The sequence below is a fragment of the Podarcis gaigeae genome (genome assembly GCF_964106915.1).
Source record: "Podarcis gaigeae genome assembly, chromosome: 7".
NCBI classification, from domain to species: domain Eukaryota; kingdom Metazoa; phylum Chordata; class Lepidosauria; order Squamata; family Lacertidae; genus Podarcis; species Podarcis gaigeae.
Window position 1 is genome coordinate 58,128,973 of NC_139683.1, and position 23,666 is coordinate 58,152,638.

At 44.0% G+C, this 23,666-nt stretch overlaps 2 protein-coding genes across 12 annotated transcripts in view; one reads left to right on the forward strand and one right to left on the reverse strand.

Moving 5' to 3' along the window:
- Window positions 1-23,666, forward strand: part of GPLD1 (glycosylphosphatidylinositol specific phospholipase D1) — a 234,000-nt gene that overhangs the window by 18,554 nt on the left and 191,780 nt on the right. For 8 of the 11 annotated variants that reach the window (XM_083746904.1, XM_083746908.1, XM_083746905.1 and 5 more), the window contains 7 exons: window positions 1,234-1,339; window positions 1,446-1,539; window positions 3,019-3,195; window positions 4,672-4,832; window positions 5,341-5,367; window positions 6,138-6,188; window positions 6,548-7,872. In XM_083746904.1, coding sequence (XP_083603030.1) covers window positions 1,234-1,339; window positions 1,446-1,539; window positions 3,019-3,195; window positions 4,672-4,832; window positions 5,341-5,367; window positions 6,138-6,188; window positions 6,548-6,625 — 694 coding nt within the window. In that variant the 3' untranslated portion in view covers window positions 6,626-7,872. Of the gene's footprint in view, window positions 1-1,233; window positions 1,340-1,445; window positions 1,540-3,018; window positions 3,196-4,671; window positions 4,833-5,340; window positions 5,368-6,137; window positions 6,189-6,547; window positions 7,873-23,666 lie in introns of those variants that run through there. The other 3 variants (XM_083746910.1, XM_083746911.1, XR_014566200.1) reach the window with 2 other exon arrangements.
- Window positions 8,642-21,964, reverse strand: MRS2 (magnesium transporter MRS2). The gene is made up of 11 exons (XM_083746988.1): window positions 21,676-21,964; window positions 20,460-20,533; window positions 18,719-18,755; window positions 17,836-17,948; window positions 16,471-16,644; window positions 14,806-14,936; window positions 13,665-13,781; window positions 12,965-13,117; window positions 12,552-12,669; window positions 11,671-11,784; window positions 8,642-10,048 (listed from the first exon to the last, which is right to left on the reverse strand). The coding sequence occupies exons 1-11, from the start codon at window positions 21,878-21,880 to the stop codon at window positions 9,938-9,940; spliced, it is 1,347 nt and encodes a 448-aa protein (XP_083603114.1). The 5' UTR covers window positions 21,881-21,964; the 3' UTR covers window positions 8,642-9,937.

A 23,666-nucleotide genomic window follows, 5' to 3' on the forward strand; every position in this document is an offset into this window, starting at 1 on the left:
TGTGTACTGTTTTAATACTTGTTCTGCTTATTAGAGATTGTTTCAAACAAGCCAAATACCTCTCTTTTCCTAATGCTCCCTGACGATGATTTATAGACCACTTTTCAAACACAGGTTTCACACAGCAGTTTACAACAATATATCCCAACCATTAAAGATAATTGGTTATGTGTCCAATGTTAGAATCGTACTCAAAGTAAACCCATTTCAGTTAATAGAAATGACTAAGTCTGGTCCATTGATTGTGAGTCTACTCTGAGTATAACTTAGTTGGATGCAACCTATATATGTAAAGCAGTATTAATCAACGTAAAGCTTGCATTCTGTCTGCCATAGCTTTCCCCCAGTCTGCATGGCCCTCCATTTGTTGGCATGTTATTATTTGTTTGCAAGCTGGACATTCGGGGGGTGGGGGAAGAGAGAGAATTGGGGACTGGTTTGGGACAATCCTCCTATAGAGAAACTCTCCAGTATCTCTTTGGAAAAGTATGTCATTTAATAAAACACAGAAATAAATATTTGTTTATGGTCCATTTAAAGACTAACAAAGTTGGGTCATATGCACTACTACTTTGGGGAGAGAGTTCCAAAAATGTGGGGCCACTACTGGAGAGGCACTGATCTTATGCTCACCTGTCTGATAAATCTTGGGAAGAGGACAGTCTTAAGTCCTGATCAAGGTCATATAGGTGCAGGCATTCCTTCCAATTTATGCATTAAAGATCAATACCAGCATTCTAAACTGGGTCCTGAAACAAATAGACAGCTAATGCATCTGGTACAGCTTTGCTATGAATGCCTGGCCTCCACAAGCCTTCTAGCAGCTGCAGTGTCTGCTTGTTGGTGTTTCCAAAGTGGTTTTTAAAGGCAGCCCTAAGCAGAGAAAATTACAGCGATCTAGTCTGGATAGAACTAAGGCATATGTAACTCAAGCAACACCCCTTCTTTAGCTACAGTGGCAGACCGTAAACCAGCCTAAACTGCCACCAATGCCACTTAAATCTCTATAGATAATACGGAGTCCAGGAGAATCCCCAAACTATTAATTTGCTATTTAAGGGGAATGCAATCCTGCAGAAACTCTTGCAATTAAAACTTGTTATTTAAATTAAGACGTCACGTTCCAGATACTTTAGATTCTGAACCAAGAATATTTTGCCGTGGTGGTGCTATCTCTTGCAATTACTTCTTCTTCTTTTTTAATGTTCCTCATATTTTGACCACCGTGTGCAGTAGTCTAAGCTGCTATGTCTTACGAGATACCAAGATGACTGTTGGAAAGGTATACGGCTATATCCCACCAAGCATGCAGAGCTGGTTTACCTTAACCGGAGATAGGGTAGGTCTTTTTGGTACCCCTTGAAATGACAAATATAAAAACATACAAAGAAGACTCCAGCCATGGTGCCAACTACTTCTTCTTCTTCTTCTTCTTTGACACACAGGAAATGGGGAGACTTGGTTCATCCTTGGCCACCGGCTTCCTTTCTGTAGAAGGAATCCCCAGGCAAGTGTTGGTAGTTGGTGCACCATCACAAGGTATGCAGTACTTTCCTTGAGTCAGTTTTTTCTTTGCAGTGGTTTTACTTCTGCAATACACCAATGAGACTGATCAATTGTTTAAAAGTTAAACAGGAGTCAATCATCATGGGAATTGCAGAGCAGGGAAGGTTTAACCAGCAGGGAAAAGAGGACTAGGAGAGAAAGAGACCTCTGATTCTACCCACTGCCATTTCTGGGCCAGTCTGCTGCTGAAAGATTACTCTAAGAGAATCCTGCTCTTGACAGGGGGGGGGGGAATCCTGGTTGCTCTCCTGTTTTCAAGGCTTTAAGGACTGGATGTTGGCAGTTCTGAAACACAGCATGTATGTACCATCCAACCCCAAACCGAGGAACAACATGCTTTAACAGAGCAGCAGGTAACAGCTGAGTCTGCAGTTCTGCTGCTCACACGAGCTGTTTCAGAATGTAGAGGGACAACAGTGCCACACAGAACTTGTGTTGAATTCAAGCTGGGGCTGCAGAGGAAGAATTTTCCCTTGCAGCCTTGACTTGACAGGGCTTCAAAGGCAACATTTGGTTGTCATGCAGAGTGACAGAAAAAAGTGCCAAGTTCAAAAAGCACCCAGAATTCTACCTGTAAAGGAAAAACCAAGGGTTCTTGCAGCAGCTGCAACTTGAGGTTTCTCACACCTGTTATTCATATCTGTCTGTCTTTCTGGGTCAACTAAATCCTATATGAGGGAAAGTCAATTTTCTATACACATTTGCTTTCAGATAATTACACCAGAGCAGGTGATGAATAAGATTCTGTGGTGTCGCATACTTAACATAAAGGGTGATCCAGTCAACTGTCTTCAAAATGTGTACGGCAGGCATAGGCAAACTCTGGCCTTTCAGATGTTTGGGACTACAATTCCCATCATCCCTGACCACTGGTCCTGTTAGCTAGGGATGATGGGAATTGTAGTCCCAAACATCTGGAGGGCCGGAGTTTGCCTATGCCTGGTGTACAGGAATCCCCTCTTACTATGGGAGGGCCACATATGCCCAACGTCACGTGAAAGTGAAGACTATATTGAGTTGGGTTTAGTATGTAACAAACTGCTCTGCAGCGAGTCAGACCATTGATTCACCTTGTCCATGACTTAGCTTTAAAACTCTCCTGAGTCTTGTTCAGTCCTGCTTCCTGAACTCCTTTAATGTAGCTGACCTCAGGCATACAGAACATTCACTTTCTCACTGAGCTATAGCTCCACTGCTGCCTCCAGATGAAGAAATATCATCTACGTTGGATTGAGAATGTTGCTGACTTTATGATTTTGAGAGTGGACCCTTTGTTGTTATTGCGAAGTTAATGTGTAATTTCACAAAATGGAGATGACAGAGCCAAAGTTTCCTTGCTATTAATTCCGGTTATAACCTGCCGTAGACAGTGCCCATCTGTTAATGCCAATTATCGTTGCCATCTCCCAGGAACAGCAGTGTGACCCCCAGCATCTTGCTTGGCTCTTTCAGACAGCACATCTAGGATTGCATTTATAAGCTCAGTGCTGCACCAAGCAGGAACTGCTTTGATGTATGATTTGACGGACCCTGCCAAGCCATTTCTGCTGAGCACTTTCAGCGGGGACAGGAGATTTTCACGCTTCGGAGGAGATGTGCACCTGCGTGACCTAAACAATGATGGACTTGGTAAAAACGGAATCCTCATAATCAGTGTCATATTTTATTTGTGAAGCACCTAAAATTACTAGATGTTGTGAGATGTGATATATATATGTTGTTGTTCTTTAGTCGTTTAGTTGTGTCCCACTCTTCGTGACCCCATGGACCAGAGCACGCCAGGCACTTCTGTCCTCCACTGCCTCCCGCAGTTTGGTCAAACTCATGCTGGTAGCTTCGAGAACACCATCCAACCATCAATATATACACACACACACACACACATATATACACACATATATATACACACATATATATACACATATATATAAAAGAACAGGAATGGTGAAATAAGGGGACAAAGAGGAAGTGTGAAACAATAAATTCTGAACCAAGAATTTTAACAGCCTTAAGCATATATAGAAGGAAAGGCTAGATCAAACAAATGAGCTTGATTTAGAAAAATTGGAGGAAAAGGGAAAGAAGCAGAGAAATCCAAACAAAGAGGCCAAAATACAAGTGTACTTGCAAGCCTGGGCCAGCACCAAGAATTGTAGGGTCAAAAGATGTTCCATGCACTCTAATGGGGAATATTAAATGGGTGATCTCAGACAGAAATTCTAAAGAAGATTAGAAGTCTAGCAAGGGTAGTGAACTCACAGCCCTTGAGCCTGACCTGGTCCCCCAAGCATTTTTTTTAACCCCAAATCCACAAATTTTGGTGGTAGCAGCAAAATGGCTAGGTGGTGAGTTGGAATGGTGCTGGGGTTTGAATTTCTCTGCCAGGACCAGCATCCTGATGGGGATGCAAATTGCCTCCTCTGAATTCATCCTATCGGATGAGTGTGAACGAAGTGGCAATCTCAATCCTCAGTTGATCTGTTTGGATCAACTGGGACGGGGAGTTGGTGCTGTGTTCTGTGTCCGTGATCTCTATGTGTGTACAAAAATGTATGTGGAGTGCTGAGTGGCCAAAAACTAAGACGACTCATGGGCCAAAAAACATTAGTCATTCCTACAGTAAAAGGGGGGGGGGGTAGGAATTAAGAGAGAGGAAAATAAAACACATATTCACCTGCTTGTGGCTTGTTGGCTGTATTATTGTCTGTAGGCTAAGGCCTGCTTCACATGCAATATGGAGCGAGTTTTCATTGTCCGTTGCATTTGTCTGTGGCAGACACCATACCACTTACAAAGGCCCGGACATAGAGAAAATCCAAAAACACATTGGTGCTAGGTATGCCTATTTTAAACAAGGCATATTATTTGTGTCGCTATGGTGTTTGTCATGGAGCAACATGGGTTTGGATCCAGTGGAGCCATAGTGGAAGCAGAAGACACAAAGCAGGCTTGTATATGTCTGGTAATTGTGTTCCCAAGTTTGTGTATGCCTGCGTCCAACGAAGTCTTTAAAGGCCAAAGCTTTTGCACAGGGATATCCAGTGCAAGTTAGTTTTTGTCTCATTGTACAATGTGATATATTTCCCCCGCTGCAAATTTTTGCAGATGAGATCATTGTGACCTCACCTCTTCGAGCAAAAGACATCTTATCTGGGCTGTTTGGAGGAGAGGCTGCACGTGTTTACATATTTAGTGGAAACCAGACCACCTCTGGACATGTGACAGACAACTGCAAATCATGGACTTCGCCTTGTCCTGAAGACTGGGTAATGCTACAGCAAATGCTATAGGTCTTTGTGGTGGTGTCTGCTTTGGTGGATAAACGAAAGTACAGAGGTACCTCTGGTTACAAACTTAATTCTTCTGGAGGTCGGTTCTTAAGCTAAAGCCGTTCTTATCCTGAGACGCGCTTTTGCTAATGGGCTTCCTGCTGCGTGCGCGCTGTAGGCACACGATTTGCGTTCACATCCTGGTGCAAAGTTCGCAATCAGGAGCAGCTACTTCCGGGTTAGTAGAACTCATAACCTGAAGCATTTGTAACCAGAAGTGTTTGTAACCAGAGGTACCATTGCAGTAACAAACTCTTTGCATTTGAAAACTCTCGTGTTGCTCCTGCTCAGCAGTTTATGAAATATCTGCATCATAGTAGCTGACTTCTGTGTTTCTATATTGAAATAATTCTCAGCAGAGCAAACGCTAGATACCATACATTTAATTGATTCATCCACCTTTAAAAACTAATGTAAAAGTGAGTCTCTCTTTTTTCTGTTCCAGGCGCAGTATGTCATCATTTCTCCTGAGGTGAGCAACCAAACTTTGAAAGGATAAATTGCTGCTTGGGCTAAATAAATTGTGGGTAGAATTAATGGCTAACAATTGGGTCCTTAATGCATTTTAACCAGTTTTAACCATTAAAACTGAAACCATGTGAACAACAAACTTCCTTGGTGGGTTCAAAACACAGTTGAACTGATTTATGAAGGATATCTTGCAATTTCTATTTCTGACTCAATGGGGTCAGGAAGGATCTTCATCTAAAGAAGATTACAATGTCACAATTAGGGACAGGATGCTAAATGGTTTGGAAACTGAACCATCACCCCAAATTTCACTTGAGAAAACTTAGGGTCCATTCCCAAGCACATTTATATTCCACTGAATTTCAAAGGATCTGCGGCTAAGCAAACATGGTTAGGATCAGGTTGGGAATGATAAGGTTAGCTGTAAAGTTTCCAATTGACTGCAGACCTAAGCTATTTTTCCTCTTGCTGTATATAGCATATGGTTTTCATCATTCACACAAATGACATGGAGCGGTTTGTTCAGTAGGTATCTTTGCATCCTGAATAAGCATGCTCACAGCATTGCACTTGTTCTCTGGTTGTAGCAAACACTAGCTGGGATTATTGCACTGGTGATCTGTTGCCAGAGAAGTGGGTTGTGGTGACCCTGCTTACGGGAACTGAGTTGTGTTAAAGATGATCTTTGGTCTGTTAATGAAAATAACTATAGTGAAGAAAGAAAGCATTAACACTGTCAAACAGTGCATAACCGTAGTTTTATTGTTGCAGGAAAAATCAAGATTTGGGAGTGCTGTGATCACAGTGAAATCTGGAGAAAAGGTAGGGAAACAAGCACTGCTGGTTTTCACAAGCCCATCTGCAGGGTGAATCATGGGCTACTTGTGATAACTTGAGTGTTTCTCCTATGCCAGCTGGGTAAGAGGCCATGCCTTGCCTGCTTTCCCCCCGCAACACAACCCTAGGGAAGTAGCTTAGAACCAAGGCGGTTCCACAACTTCCTTGAGACCACCCCACTATGGTGAAGGGGGGAAGCATCATCACCTGACTTCCTTATGCACGGTGCCCAGCTGTACACAGGGGTAATCTGTTTTGCCCTGGCAAAATGACCCGCTAAAAAAAGAAAGAAAAAGTAAGGAACTGAATTTTGCTGTATTAATGGGTATTTTCTGTCTTTGCAGACTGAAGTTGTAGTAGCAGCTGAGAGAAGCTCCCTAGAAGCTCGGCTAAGTGGCAGACTTTTTCTCTACACCTTTTAATTGCCATGCTTCCCGACCTAGCCTCTTTTCAGCATCACGCTTCACTTTTGTAAAATTCTGCCCCTTTTGAAAATGGAGAAGCATAACTCACTTCCTGTTTAACCGGCAATTGAACAGCATTAACATTTTAAGGAACGGAAGCCGAGATCTAAAATTACTTATTGCTGTGTTTAAATTTCCTTGCTAAGGGTAATAATGAATGGAAATCCTTCTAAAAACATAATGTCATTGCTTCAGACCATTAGCTGCTTTCAACTGTTTACATGCGTTGTGCATACACAGAGGCCTATTTTTTAAAGTATTTATTGCAATATACACTGCAGTGGAGTAGATTGAAGAAGGAAGCCCCAATGAAAATGTGGAGTTGCACAGAAGAGAGTTTGGCAAGAGCACATTTTCCCAAGCTTCGCTATTGATTCCAACCTTGATTTGAAATGAACCACTTCTTTAACCTGTACTTGGAAGTGGGACTGCTTCGTCTCAAATTAGGCCGGACTCAGATACATCTGTCTGAAAAGAAGTGGAATTGCATTTTTATCCCTCTTCAGTCACGGCCAAAACATAAATCGCCCATGCTGAGTTACTAACATCTACATGGCAGCAAGAGCAGTTGTTCAACCTTGTATATCACAGATGTCTAATGGGCTATGATTTAAAGTGCTCTCCTGTTAGGATTCTGTCCACCAACCAGTAAGATGCCTCTTCCTTCTAGTCAAGTCCAATGGGACTTAATTCTTAGGTGCATAGGACTGCAACTGAAACTACAGGCCATGGTACTTCCTAGGTAGAGCCAGTAACAAGAATGTAACACTTTTTTCTGATATTAAGAAAACCTTCATGCATGGAATTGCACACAATTGCATGGTAAATTCAGGAGGATTTAGAAGCTGACTGACCCACAAGAAATATTAGCTACTTGAAATTCACTCAGCTTCTACACCTATTTAAATAGCTTCTGTAGCTCAAAAGGTCTCAAGTGTGATTCTTGGTAGCTCCAATTAAAAGGATCTTGCAGTAGGACCCTGTTAGAACACAGACAATACTGGGCTAGATGAACAAATAGTGCAAGCTGGTTGGTGCAAAGGCTGCTTCCTATTTAATCAAATGTAATCTAATGACAAACTATTTCTCCAGATTCTCTCTGTGCTATTTAGGCTAATGATTAATGAATGTGCTGTCTTGATTTTTTTTGATTTTTTTTACCTTATCCCATGTGCAATGTAATCAAAACAGATATTCCCCTTTGAGCGGTATTTCACATTCATTCTGAACTTTGCCATCATTCTAGATGTTATCAGAAAGTTAGAAGGTAAACTACTAACTGTGCCACAGACTGACGTTTCTTCTGGTTTTGCTACATTGCTTTCAACAGAGGTCTCGGGATTGATGGCTCTTCTCCCTGGTTTTGTAGGATCGGGGCTTCTGATGAGGTTCAGTGGGTACACACATAACAGGCCCTGAGCCAACAGCGCCCCTGCCGCTTACATTTTTTTTAATTAAAAAAAAGAAGGAAACATAGGGCAATTGGCCTTGTCTGAAGAAAGTTAGAAGGCAAAGTGCAGAGGCAGTTCTAAGGTTGCAGTACTTCGCAGGTCGTACCACTGCTAAGAATACTTATTCACCGTTGGTAAGCAATCTGAACAAGAAATGCTGATCACTCTCACTTGGGACTCAGGTGTATGTTTGTTCAAGTACCCTCCCCATCCACATGATTTCATTCACTTCCCAAGTGTGCTGCCTTTACAGAGGAAAACACAAGCTGCTGGCTTGGGTGTATTTTGCTGAAAAGTAATCCCCTTTAAATAAATGAGGGTTCCTTCCGTTTGAGAAAAAAATGGTGCTATTGCAATCTCTCCCCACCCTGGTTTTCCATGTTCCCCCATCCATTGATTTGCTTTTCATCACTGGAGTGTTATTTATTAATATACAGCAACCATAACCAAAAATATAAAGTACCAAAATGAATCAGCAAATACCTTACAGCTTGCAGCAAGTTAAAATTCCTATAGACTGTACTTTTAATAGGAACACTTTTTTGTTTATTAAGGTTATGTGTATGTTTTTCAGAGAGTTGTGAAATTACACACATTTGTTGCCTGTTGTCTTCCCCCTTTTATCTTTACAACAGCCCTGTTGTGAGACAGGCTAGGCTGTCTCACAACAGCCTAGTTTTGGTAGTTCAGACACTAAAGTTGTGAAACTGCATAAATTAAGAAGTATTATTATTAGTATTAGTATTAGTATTAGTATTATTAGCTTTTTTATCAGGGTTGCCAAACACTTTATTTTGGTTTTGCATATTGTATTATTTATATGATGTTAGCCGCTCTGAGCCCAGGTCCGGCTGGGGAGGGCGGAGTACAATTATTATTATTATTTAAATAGCAGAACTATGAAATGCTGGCATTAAAGAGGGCTGCTGTGAACATCATTATATATTTGGACCTTGCTTTCCCACGCAAGAGTTCAAGGTTGTGTGCGTTATCCTCCCCTCCCCACCTTTAATCTCTGCAATAGGACCCACCCTATTCCACTGTGATTTGTTTTCTAAACTGTTCTTAAAATGAATTTTACATAGTTGTAACCTGCCCTGGGACCTTATGGTAAAAGGTAGGTGTATATATATATACCTATATACAAGAAAAGCCTGCTAGATCAGGCTAATGGCCCATCTAGCCCAACATCCTGTTCTCACAGTGGCCAACCAGATGTCTGTGGGAAACCAGCAAGCGGAACGTGAGCACAGGAGCAACTCTCCCTTCCTGTAGTTTCCAGCAACTGGCATTCGGAAGCACTGCATGGCTAGCAGCCACTGGTAGCCCTCTCTCGCATGAAATCGTCTAATCTTATGAAAATATAACTCTCTACATACAGGAAGCAGACTGTTTAAGGATGGTATGTATGACCACATTTCCCCTATCTATAAACTTTACCCATGAATTGTGAACACCACCATTTACAGAACATACAGTAAGATTTCTGGATTGGATTTTGCATTCTTTGGAGGGAGGACATTATTATTACCCATTTTCTTGTGTTCCTTAAAGATTACACCAAACGGAATTTCCCACAGGAGACATCAGATGATAAGCACCTTCAGCTCATCCAGCTGACTTGTGGAATTCTGATTTCCTACCGCGGTGCACAAAAGTCGACTGTACTCTTCTCTCGGCAAAGCTTCTGGTTTTGGTGGTCTCAGCTGCACATCTTTGGCATGTCATTAAGAGTCAAAGGAGAAATCCCTGCTACAGTATTACAAGAGAACACAGTCTAAAGTTCAGTTATTGCAGGTCAACCAGTACAGAGGTCTGGTCAGTGGTTAGTCAGTGTGCTTCTACTTGACCCAAGGGGTTCTGTTTTAATATCGCTTTTATATTCCACCTTCCCATTTGCTGGCTGAGTTCTTTTCAGCAGAGCAGGGATCTGTGGAAGAAGAAGAAGAGGAGGTAGGATGGGAAAACAATTCAGTAGTCAGCACAAAGGAACTCTGAAATCCACTAAAGGAAGACTTCAGTGGTGTTACCTTGAAAGGTAACTCAGAAATTATAACTAATTCAGAATGCGGCAGCTAGACTGGTGACTGGGAGCAGCTGCCGGGACCATATAACACCAGTCCCGAAATGCCACCTACATTGGCTCCTAGTACAGTGGTACCTTGGGTTAAGTACTTAATTTGTTCCGGAGGTCCATTCTTAACCTGAAAATGTTCTTAACCTGAAGCACCACTTTAGCTAATGGGGCATGCTGCTGCTGCCGCGCTGCTGGAGCACTATTTCTGTTCTCATCCTGAAGCAAAGTTCTTAACCTGAAGCACTATTTCTGGGTTAGCGGAATCTGTAACCTGAAGCGTATGTGTCAGGGGCTCAGGAGCAGAGGCACAGGGAAGAGAGGGAATGGAGAGCGAAGGGGAAGAATCCGAGGGGAGCGTAGGAGAAGAGGACAGTGGGCCGAGGGATTCCATGAGCCTCTCCAGCAAATCGGAAGATTCACAGAAGGGGGCGCCAGTGGCCAGAGGTAGGGGGTTCCCAAGGGGAACGCCCCAGGAGCAAGGGGGCAGCAGGGACTCCCAGAGCAGTTGGAAATCAGGACCAGCCTCCCCACCAGAGCAGAGTGGGGGGGAAGGGTCCCAAGTATCGGGGCCAGTGCACTCCTCACCAGGGAGAGAAGACGAGGCAGGGCTGACCACGCCTCCATCGGAGAGTCGGACAACGGAGGGAAGGTCAGATCCGGCCAGCATCCCGGAAGAGGGAAGCAGTGACAGAAGTAGTGTAACGGTTAGGAGAAAGGTCACTGGGTTGGCGTGAGAGGCAAGTTCAAATGTACAGGAGCGCGGGACAACAGAGAATGAGGATTGGGAACCGGGTCCTAAAGCCCGCCGGAGGCAGGGGGAGGAGCTAAGCGACTCAGCGTCGGAAGAGTCCAGAAAGGGCAATGCCCCAGCGGGCAGGAGGACCCAGAGGAGGAGAGAGCAGCGGAAAAGGTGGAGCAGGGCTAGGATCTTAAACTGGTGTCAGAGGGGAGGAGACTCAGACGGGACTTTGCCGATCTAGGGTTTAAGACGTAGGGCTGCACGCTGCGGCTTTGAAATTACGACAGCCTAGCGTTGGTCCTCTGTGAGCTGGGACCTAGAGGCAGCTCTGACAGTATGTAACCTGAAGTGTATGTAACCCGAGGTACCACTGTACGTTTCTGAGCACAGTTCGAAGTGACCTTTAAAGCCCTAAACGACTTTGGTCCTGTATACCTGAAGGAGTGCCTCCACCCCTCTCATTCAGTCTGGACGCTGGTCTTCTGGCAGTTCCCTCACTGCGAGAAGTGACAGGGAATTCCCATAGCTCTTCAGGCAGAGCAGGCATCAAGACTTGGAATTTTACCCCTTATTTACTGCAGGCTCTATTCTAGTCACTTCAAGGTGAACACTGTTGCACACTTCGGCCCCTGGCTGCTTCTCTGCAGACATGCACAGGGAAGAGTCTGAGAAACTGGCAAATTGGGGAGAGACGAAGGTGGTGGCACAGTGTAACTTTCAGAGAGGTCCTACTCACTGGTGGAGGCATTGAAGGTTCCAGCTGTCGCCCAAGAAATGAAAGCAGACGCCGCCAAATTAGGCCGCTGCCCAGAAACATAATTCCTGTCACCAGCCAAAACATTCTGCGGTCCTAGGTAAAGTTGAAATGTATAGTTAACGATGCAACTCTTCAAACCCTTATCACGTTATCTTATTTTCACCACTTTGAAAAAGCAAGCTATCCCCCAAGATTACACTTGTTCCAGCTGACGGCAGTTGGGAAGAGACCTTAATGCACAGCCCAGGAACCGGATTTATGAGCAAATTTGCATTCAAGGCTTAATGTGGGGTATGGGTACGGTTCCCTGATTCACAGTGGGGTCCCCCCCACAATGGCAGGTTCTTCTCCTCTATGCTGAAGCTACCAAACTAGCCAGAGATTTTGCTGAACGACAAGGGGGGCGGGGAGATGGTCACGTGCCGAAAAGGAGCTGGGAAGCTCCTTTCTTTAGACAAGCGGCCCCCAGGTAAGTCACAGTAGATTGTACTCAACTTCTGTGTGTTTTCAGACCCCAAGCAAACCCTTCAGTCTGCTATGCATTTGATCTAGATCTCTCACTTGTAAAGCTGAAAAACTTTATGATACAAAAATGCATAAGGATACTGCGCACTCATAAAACAATGCAATTTTTAAGCCCAATTAAAGAGAAATATCACCTAAAGATGTGAGTAGTCTATAGATAAACACTGATTACTAGGCACAAGGCTTCCCCTTCCTATTTGATATGGATGTAGATGAGAAGTTGCACGTCCAGAATGAATGGTATATCTCATGCGAATCATTTACAATCAGAATTGGGAACTGTGTGTGGTTTCATAAGAGAAGAATGAAGCCTTTTTTTCAAAACGGTGCCTTACCTCTTCGAATGAGGATTCCAAGTTCATGCCGAAAGCTACTCCTATCAATCCGAAGAGGGAGAGGGAGAAGGTACCCATGGTCAGCTGCAAGTTCAGCCTCATCATCACATTGCGGTGGCTAAAGAGGAGCAAAAGGCCAGTTAATATTTCGCAGATCCGAGTATCTCGGAAGAGTCTACCTCTTTTTCATCCAGAACCCAGACAGGTCTGGGAATTCAGATTAGAACACATGGAGTTACTTCAGATTTAATGAAATAACAAAACACATTTTATAAGCATAGAATTAAACTCATCTGTTCAACTTGATATGAAGAGAAGCTTCATAAACATAAACACCACCGAGCTCAAGTTTCAAATGCCCTCCAGAAGGTGCATCTAAAATTGTAGTGAGCAGAATGTTACGTGCAGCTAACCTGTCTAAGTTGATAAAGATGATGCTTTCAGAATCATCAATCAACACCCGAAGCTCACGAGCATCATTGAGAAGATCTTCTGCCTGCCTGTAATAATTCTCCAATAGCAGCTCCATCTCCTCCGCATGGTCAATTCCAGACAGACTCTCCTCACTGTGAACAACAACAACAACAACAGATCTAATTAAAATGCCAGCATACCGAAAATCTATAAGCGGCATCTCTCCCAAGTGGAAACCTAGACCAAAATTCATCTCCCACCCTAATTCCTAGCCTTTGGTGTCGGCACACCATACAAAGCAATTTAAACAAAAACTCAAAATATATAGAGTATCTGTTCAACAATCTGAAGCAGCTGATAGCCTATAACTGGATGTAAAGTTACTTTTAAGAAAGAAAATATTTAGTCCACAATTGCAATAGTTGCCATGCCACCTAGGCTGCTGACAAAACATTTCTTTTGCAACTTGGTGCCACCATAGCACTTGTTGGAATGTGTGTTCTTACAAAAGCAGCAGCATTCTGTGAGGCTAATCCTCTCCCGAAATGCTAGGGGGAAAAACCATCTAAATGGTTTACAGAGATGCTGGAAACGCCGCTTCCTATACCCAAACTTTCACAATGTTTATTTGGCTAATTCCATACAGAGTCCTCGGATACAAAAGCCTTGCCCAACGTAAGCATCCCACTGTATACTTACAATACTTGGGGGTCTGTCCATTTAGACAGGCACAGTTCTTCCAGCACTTCTTCCTCGTCTAAGATTTCCAAGAGTGTCTCTTTGAAAACTTTAAGATCTGTTTCTAACTCTGACAAGCTAAAAGCAAAGCAGGAAGAATTAAAAACCAACCGCTACCACCAAGATGACACTAGAGTCAAGTGTCGTTTTGTGGGAGATCTGCATGCACAGAGGAAGAGCTACCTGTGGACCTTTAGCTCTTGCTGGGATACAACTTCCATCACCCCCAATCTTTGACTATGATGTCTGGGGCTGATAGGTGTCCAACTATGTCCATAAGGCTATAGGTTCCTTATATCCGCTATAAAGCCCTATATGGCTTGGGAACTGGGTATTTTGAAGAACACCTTTCCCCATATGAACCTTGCAAGTTCATTAAAATGTGTGGAGGGCCCTTCTCTAAGAGACCCTACTTTCAGAGGTGGAGCAATTGGTGACCAGGAATAGTTTTTTCAGTGGTGGCCCCCGAGTTGCAGACCTACATTAGCATCAGTGATGCACCAGGTTCAAACTGTTCTCTTCCCCAGGTCTTTTAATAAAGGACCATTTTATAATGTTAGTGGGTTGGTGTTGTTTTTTAATAACACCAGCTTGCTGCTTTTTTATTTTCTATTCATTTTAGGATTGGGTTAATTTGGGGGGGGGGTTGTATTTCTTTTGCATTTTCATGGGTAACTTTGCGGACTTGCTTAGGGGGAAGAGGATTTTGTAAGCATTTTCATTTATAAAAACAAATGGTACCTCAATTCTACAAAGGATTTACATGCAGATTAGGTTTCGCTTCTACAGCTAGGCATAGCACATGCTCTCTTCTCCATCCACATTATACAGTCTTTTTTATCTTCACAACCATCACGTGGAGTAATTTCCAGACAGGTTGCCATGTTAGTCTGTTGCAGCAAGAACAAGCTTAGGGTTCCTCTTTTACAAGTGAGGTAACAGCTGCTAAGCATTTCAGATTTGGGACTTGACCCTAGAGCGCCTCCATCCCAGCTGAATAGTGTGCCTGTGCAAGATTCAACTATTGCATAGCTCAAAACTCAGGTTTCATACAGAAATGTCCAAGTAGGTCATTGAAAAATGGGAAGGAAGTCTGTCTTACCTCTTTCCATTTTGCAATAGGACATGGACTTTGCTCCTATCAACAGATAAAAGCTTAGGGTCCACTAAAGCATCCAGGGTCTCAAGAATCTGAGGCTGCAGGTTGTTAAGTCTCCCGTGCAGGTAGCTGATCTAGATAACAACAGGATCCTTCATAAGAATCAAAACAATCCTTTTAGAATGTCTTGGGTCATTGAAGCCTCTTGCTCAGAAAAGCAGGCAACACAGTCACAGACACTCCTGAAATCCCTGAAGCTGACGAGCAATTCCCAGCAAAATCCAGAAACACAAATACTGTAGCAAAGTATTTCTAGGGATATTGGGGACAAGTGTCCCAAAGAATATGATTAAACTATTTATGTATGTAACAACAGCTGCCAGAATCCTATATGAGCAACGCTGAAAGGAAGAAAAAGTCCCAAACAAAGAGGAATGGATTGCAAAGCCAATGGACTCTGCAGAACTGGCAGCAAGAGTGCAAGACCAAAATGACGAACCTTTTATTGAAGAATGGAAACCCATTTTGGAATGTTTGAGAAAGAATGAAAAGAACTATAGTCAATGAAATTGTGGGCAGGACTTGAATTAAAAGCAGTGGATTCAGAATGACAATAAATGTAACAAGAGGAAATACGTATTAGATATAGTCTTGGCATACAACGCAGCAGAATATGGATGGGAACAAAAACACCACGGAGGTAAGCATGGGAAGTCATCTTGTTTATTTTGTAAGAGAAACATATACTGAATTTGAAGTTAATGTGTTTTAACTTTCAAAAATGAATAATTTTTATTATTTTATTTTTTAAACTAACCATACTGGCGCAAAGTATCAACATATTTAAATGGTGTATGATGGAAGTCAACTTGAACACATGCACCCACTTTCATTATTTAATAAAATAAGCCAGTTCTATCCTTTGGCTGCAGATGAGGCATGTGGTCAGGTAATGTGTCAGCCACTCACTGGCTAAGGTGCTGTGTCCACCATTTCATAGGTGCCCTGGGAGCCCTAATAGCTAACTGGAGGGAAGTGAAAACTCCTCCTCATAAGGGTAATGGAATAGAGTGGAGACTTCTTTCCTTCACCTCTGCCAGATTTAAAGCTGCCAATCAGGGCTGCACCTGGCCAGCTTATAGGCAGACCATGTTCCTAGTCAGCCTTCCTTAGCACTGTTAGAATTCCTGCTCCATGATTGCAGTCATGGGATTGGTGTCTTTCACATTACGGTATATGTTTTGACTCCACCGAGTGGGAAGTGACGGAGACAGGATGTTTGTGTTACTGTGTTCCATGAAGTGGGACTGTTGTCCTTTGTTTTTTTTCTCTTTGCTGTCTGATGCTAGAGAGGGAGACATGTTGCAGTGTGTGCTTATATGTAAACAAAGTAGATTAGCCAAAATGCTGAGTTGCTGAGGTCTGTTACGCATGATGCGCAAACTCTGTGGATCCCTAAGTGTGTTGGTGTCGGTTGGCATTGGTCGCTGTGATGTTCGGGCTGAAGAAAGCTTTTGAAGCTCCCGAACAATCGACCAGGAGGAAGAGAACATGCCAGTCGGGCATGTGTCTCTACCAGGGTCCTACTCGAGTGTAGGCTGAACTCCTGACAAGCACAAGATCACAGCAAGCTATTACTCTCAGTACAGTAAACGCACGGGTGCTTACCCAGTACTGTAGTATTGCTTCGATAGCTCTGAATTCAAAAGGCAAAGAATATGTAACAAGTTGACCGTCGCCGGCTAGCTGAGGTGCCAGTTCCTCGAAGAGCCATTTTTCCAAGTTCAAATTGCGATAGTCTAGGATTAGGAGATACTCCGGTGTAATCACCGCCTTCAAAAACTGAAAGAAGCAGAGGATAAAATCAGTTGGGCTTTTGTATATTTGCAGACTTTTACATGGTGCCAACCAGCAGTGGCTCATGTGAGAGGGGGTGGTGCAGAGGGCAGTGGCACCCTCCCACCACTGGCAAGTTTTTCAGAAGGGGGCAGAGTGAGGACTGAGGTGCTTCAGGTTGGAAGTGACAGCTCCACAGGTGTTGTTGCTGCACCACCATTGGGAGCACATTTTCTTCACTCTGCCCCCCACAAGACTGGCGCAAACTCTGTGGAACTCCAGGGAACTAATCTAAACCCATATGCAAGCTTGTTCCATCATTAAGTTAAAAGCAGAGGGGAGAGGGTTAAAACCTAGATTTTTGTGCAGGCTTTAAATATTGTTGGGTTTTTTTTGCTGATTTCCTGATAGTAGCAGATAAATGCAGAGCTAAATATCTGGTTACTGTCTGGTTTCCTCCTATTGTTGCTGTTCTGTATGTTTAAATTTTATAGGTTTTCTATCCCTTGTTGCTTTTACCTGTTTGTTTTTAAATAATTTCTGGTTCTATTTTAGATGCTGTTAAAAAAGATGAGCCCTGAATTTCATATTGTAGTCTGCTGTACATATAGTACCACTTTTTGCAACTGGGAAATTAAATTATGAAAATTATTTTTGAAAGCAGAACTGCTCACACCCCCTCAACCTTCTCTCACTGCCCATGTAAACCGACAAATGTATAGAAAGAGAATCTGCCCAAATGATGCTGACATAAAAACGTCACACATGGAGCAGGTTGGAAAAATGGGAAAATAGTGTGCAAGTTTACCATATTGTCTTACACTGAACATAACCAAAAGACTTTCTACAGTGGTACCTCGGGTTAAGTACTTAATTCGTTCCGGAGGTCCATTCTTAACCTGAAACTGTTCTTAACCTGAAGCACCACTTTAGCTAATGGGGCCTCCTGCTGCTGCTGCGCTGCGGGAGCACAATTTCTGTTCTCATCCTGAAGCAAAGTTCTTAAACCGAGGTACTATTTCTGGATTAGCGGAGTGTGTAACCTGAAGCGTATGTAACCTGAAGCGTATGTAACCCGAGGTACCACTGTAATCTGAACAACAACAAAAAAGAGACATTGCATGTTCTTTTTTATTTCATGAAAACCTTTAATAAAAATTCTCCTTAAAAAAATATGAATTGTTCAGGTGCACTTACTTCCATTCTCATGATAATCCTGTTGTTCCTGGGGGATACACTGACTTGGTGTTGAAACCGTAGATCTCGTGCTTGGAGACTTAATTCCTGATATAGCTCTGTTTTCTTTTTTTCTGCCAAGGAGGAGTTTATTAAAAAAACAACAACACAACGATGTGAAATGAGAACAAAGACCACAGCAGCTTCTCAAAAGCATCACTCCAGCAAGCACAAGACCCAGAGAAATTAACGGAACCAGAGTATGGTCTGAGTCCACATGACACAGACATCTTGTTGAAATAAAAGTAGGATGGGATCCTGCTTGCAAACCCCAGGTCAGGCATGTTGATTATATAGAAAAAGGTGGTAAACAGATGTGCTAAGGGAACAATCCTTGAAGAAGCTGGCATAAAGCAAGCCAGGGTAAGTTAAGTTACTCCAGTAAGATCCAAACCATGTTCAGCCGTGGGGCTGCTGTTGCTCTGCTTAAGCCTGGCAGAGGAAAATCAATTCTTTAAAATAGTGGTCTATGCCTGGTTGCCAGGTCATTTGAGTAAGCTGAATGGGATCAGGATCCAGACTAGCTCCACCACCACCCCGGCCCAGCCCCAACCTCTTTTGGAGAACTTACATTGGCCTCGGCTGACTGAGCCAGAATGAGCAAGTTACCACAGTGAATCTTTGGCTGAGCCAGGGTTGGGCTGAGCCAGAGATCCGTTGCATCTTAAGCTGCTCAACCTGGCAGATCTTGCCACAGAACTGCCCTCTAAATAGATAAAATGATTTGTGGATTAGCATCAAACAACCAAATAGAAAACAATCAACACTGCTGCATCGGCATGTCTTCAAAACTTCTAGGCTTTGTTGAGTTCAGAAGTAAAGAGAAGACTAGAATTCCACCTACCGTAAAAGCTTATACCACCTTCTTTATCGAATTTCATCTGGAAAGAAAAAAAGAGAGAGAAATCAGTATTGCCATATTCTTAAAAAAACACTAGGTCAAATGTACAGAATTCATATGATTTAGATGGCCATGCAATTTCTAGAGGCAGCATTAATTCTAAAGAATTAAATATCTAGCTTAATTCATACCTTGGTTACATATACAGTGGTACCTCGGGTTAAGAACTTAATTTGTTCCGGAGGTCCGTTCTTAACCTGAAACTGTTCTTAACCTGAAGCACCACTTTAGCTAATGCTGTCGCGCCGCCAGAGCATGATTTCTGTTCTCATCCTGAAGCAAAGTTCTTAACCCAAGTTATTATTTCTGGGTTAGCGGAGTCTGTAACCTGAAGCGTCTGTAACCTGAGGTACCACTGTATCTCAAGATGTATGCAGTCTAGGTATGCAGAACTGAGACTTTGCAGCTGCTGCTGAGCTCCAGCTCCCATCAACCTCAGCAGCCAGCATTGCCAACTATCAGGAAGGACAGGAGTTGCAGCCTTTCATCAGCTGCAGGGCCACAGCTGGGTTCACCATAGCTGGGTGTGGTGTTTCCACCTCATGACACAACCTTTTGAACATTCGTGAAGTAGTTCTAAGGTGAGAAATGATGATAATACATCTTTCACTTTTGCAAGGCACATGCACTTCTAGAAGGCAGCACACTTTTCTTAACCTTGAACAAAGAGGGGGAGACTGGTGACCACTGTGGAGTCTAATGAAGATGGGCGATATTTGCAAGTTAAAAATGCTTCACAAATTAATGTATAAGAGTGATTGGAAACAGCAGCAAAATGCACAAATGAGCCAAGCCCAAATCACTCCTGGGCAATGGCATCAATTAACTTTGTTGGTAGAACAGTCATTTCCATGACGATTTTTTTTCCATATGGCAATCCCACACATGCTTATAAGAGAATAATAGAACTGCAGAGTTGGAAGGGACCCTGAGGATCATCTACTTCAATCCCCGCAATGCAGGAATCTCAACTGGATTATACATGACAGATGCCTGTTCTATACAGGGATCAAACTTGCAACCTTGGCATTATCAGCACCATGCTCTAACCAACTGAACTATGTTCATTGACGTTTAGTCCCCAGTAAGTGTTTGGGGGTGTGGGGCAGCAGCCCCAGTCCACCCATACATCTACTTCTTTTCTCTCCAATGTCTTTAAAAGGTAAAAGTAAAGGGACCCCTGACCATTAGGTCGTCGTGGCCGACTCTGGGGTTGCGGCGCTCATCTCGCTTTATTGGCCGAGGGAGCTGGCGTACAGCTTCTGGGTCATGTGGCCAGCAGGACTAAGCCACTTCTGGCGAACCAGAGCAGCGCACGGAAACGCCGTTTACCCTCCCGCCGGAGCAGTACCTATTTATCTACTTGCACTTTGACGTGCTTTCAAACTGCTAGGTTGGCAGGAGCAGGGACCAAGCAACGGGAGCTTACCCCTTTGCAGGGATTCGAACCACCGACCTTCTGATCAGCATGTCCTAGGCTCTGTGGTTTAACCCACAGCACCATTATGCTTTTTTTCTTGTTCCTCTCTCAGGTCTCTCCTCGGGGTCTTCTTCCTTTAGCTTCCCCTTAGTTTCTAGCTGCCATTAACCAACTCTGCACCCCCAAAGCTGGCGCTTTGTGGGCATCTTTCATGTTCTTCTTCAGACTTGCCCTGCATCCATAGTAACTGGAGGAAGTACTTACCACTGAAAACACTGGAGCCACACTCGCTAAAGTGGCTTGAGACACGTCTGTAGTAAAGTGTCGAGACAGATCATCTGAAGGAGGGTGAAAAGAAGTTCCAAGCTGTAAATTATATATATTTGCTGATCTCATATATGTTTAGCAACAAGCACCACATTGATCATGAGTCACAGCTCATCATTTCTGACAAGATCAGCATATTATTTGCATCTTTAGACTGCAAGACCACCACTGATTAACATGTTTACAGTTCTTGATGCCAAACTAGGCCTCCATAAACAAACTAGGTTGGCTATTACTTTAAGGTTTGAGGAAAGTTATTTTATTTTTGTACTGGGTAACTAATTAAAAAAAAACAATTGAAGTTGGGGCTAGGAGTGTCAACCAGAACAAAGTTCCCAACTTCTAAAATCTTTTTTACTAATGCAACGTGGAGGCAAATACACAGGAAGTGTGGTGCACGGGCAAGTGTTTCATACACATTTCAATGCACTTCCCATGGGTGCTGGCCCATTTAACGTATAGCACTGCATTTTGCGCACACTTACTTGTACTGTGTGTTTTAAAGGAGGGGCAAAATGTGCTTTTATAGTGCAATCCTCTGTATGCCTACTTAGAAATTAAGCCTTACCAACTCCAATGGGGCACAAGGCCAGGTAAGCATGTACAGGATTGCAGCGCACTTGGGGCTCAGTGCCTTCAAACACAATGGGCCTTGCTTCAAGTATGGATACTTGCAACTCCTGTCACTTGTATCTGGCTCAAGTGTCACGGTGCAAAGATGTAAACTAAGACCAGTTAACACCCATGTTCATCCACGCTGACCGTTTTCACTGGGCAAAGGGATTTCTCGGTCAAATTCCTCCAAGCGCACTTCCTCACGCAGAGTGGTCTCCGTTTTATTCAGAGTAGCTGCACTGAAATGAATAACGGTTCACTAAGGTAGGTCCATTTGTTTCAGTGGGCCTACTCTTGAGCAAAACCTAGCTGAATGCCAGCTCCACTACCTACTACATTCGTGCGTAAAAAGGTTTTTGCTGAGCTTGGTAAGGCTGCGTGAGCCATTCGGACAGGAAAAGCCCTGGCTGGGCGTCTTCATTCGGTGAGCAAGTCGCCCCGGAACTTCCTCCTGCGGGACCACGAACAAACTCGGGCTGCAAAGCCCCAGCATCCCCGGGCAGGACGGAGAACCTGCCTGTGGCAGCGCGTGACTTACTTGCGCGCAGCAAGGTCCGCCTGCCCTCCGGCTCGAGCCGGCATTTCCCGGGCCTGCCGGCAGCCCACGCCGCGACATCCGGCAGGCAGCAGGCGGCACGCCCTCGTTGCAAGAAGCGGCTGCTGCTGCAGCAGCAGATCCCCGAGGCGAACACGCGCAGCGCGACGGGCCGCAGCCGCCGGCTCCACAAACGGGCGCACTCCATAAGCGGCGCCGCTCCGACACGGGCCCCCGGTCGCGCTTCCACGTTCCTCGGGCGCGCAGGCGCTGCTTCCCTTCCCCCGGCAGCACACGTGGGAAGGGAGGAGCGGCCTTCGCGTTTGGTCTCCCGAGGCGGAGCTTCTGCACTGACGGGGAAGGGAGGGAGCCATTGCGTCGCAAAGAGGAGGCGGCTATGGGTGGCGTGTGATACGGGGATCGTGAGACCAGAATCGGGGGAGCGCGGAAGCCCCTAGCCTCCGGATCAGGCCCCAAAGATGCTGTATCATCATCATATTTATATTCCGCCCATCTGGCTGAGTTTCCCTAGACACTGGACGGCTTACAGCATATCTAAAAAACATAATAAAAACATCAAAGCATTAAAAACCTCCCGATGCAGGGCTGCCCTCAGATGTCTTCTACAAGTTGTGTAATTCTTTATCTGGAGGGAGTGCGTTCCAGAGGGAGGGAAATAGTCTGATATCTCATTTTGATCAACTACCAGTGTTTTTCTTTTATTCCAAATGGGTTTACGGTAAGCGCACTTGAACCTGGGGGCGTTTTCTATTTAATGTACAATGCAGGGGTAAAAACGTGCATGAAAAGCAGGCCACATTCAGTGCCAGCTTTACGTAGAAGCTAAACAAGCTGTACCTTAGGGCCTCCTGGGGGGGGGGGGGCAAGAAATTTAAAGGGTAGAAAACTGGATGTACATTTCCAAAATATAAGATAAAAAACAAATAAAACCTACATACAGCAACAATGCTTTGTGTTGTGTAGGCTCCTATGATGTAAGTAATGGGCCCCATCTGCTAGCCTGCTCCCTAAAATATCACTGGCTTGCTCATTTCTATATATAAGGTGCCTACATTCTGCATAGACTGGTTGCATGGCAACATGTACCATGCAGCTGCAAATGGCTTTAGATACTTATTAGGTCCATAAATTAGCATATATACAACACCAAAAACATCGACAAATTGTTGTTGAGAAAGGACAGCTGGCTATATAAAGGGCCCCATTATCTTCAGTAGCTTAGGGCAGGCTTCCTCAACCTTGGCCTTCCAGATGTTTTGAGACTACAATTCCCATCATCCCTGACCACTGGTCCTGCTAGCTAGCGATCATGGGAGTTGTAGGCCAAAAACATCTGGCGGGCCAAGGTTGAGGAAGCCTGGCTTAGGGCCTCATCAAACCTAAATCCGGCACTGGCTGCATTCGTTATGGCCTGACTTCCTTGAACCCTGCCCACTCTACATTTCACAGAGTCAGATAATTGCCGCTCCTGCCTCAAATTATGTTCTTGCACTGACTGCAGGAGTCTTTCCCTGCTGTACCTGGAGATGCCCCCAGGACTGACCTTGGGACCTTTTGCATACAAAGTCTGCTTTCCTTCTCTGAGCACCCACTTTTAAATAGGCCTTCTGTCTGCAAGGAGAAAGAGGGTGTTTAACAGAGGAGCTGGACTGTACTTTGCCGGAACACATAAACAACGGAAAAAACAATCATTTGTAGGATTTGTACATGAAGCTGAGACATGGGTTAATGTATTTATTTCAGGGTCGTTTGTAGGCTAAGTTGCTGCTATTCAACAGGACAGGATTTCCATGTGAATGTCTATGGTCTCTAGAGGAAGAACTCTAAAAGATTTACAACATGAAAGCATAAAGAGAAGATTAAACTGTTTACAAGATTTTCTTTTCTGCACTTCCATCCACAAGACAGCAATATGAAGACAAGAAAAAAGTCATTGAACAGGCTAATCAACTTTGGTCCATGTTTTCATGATC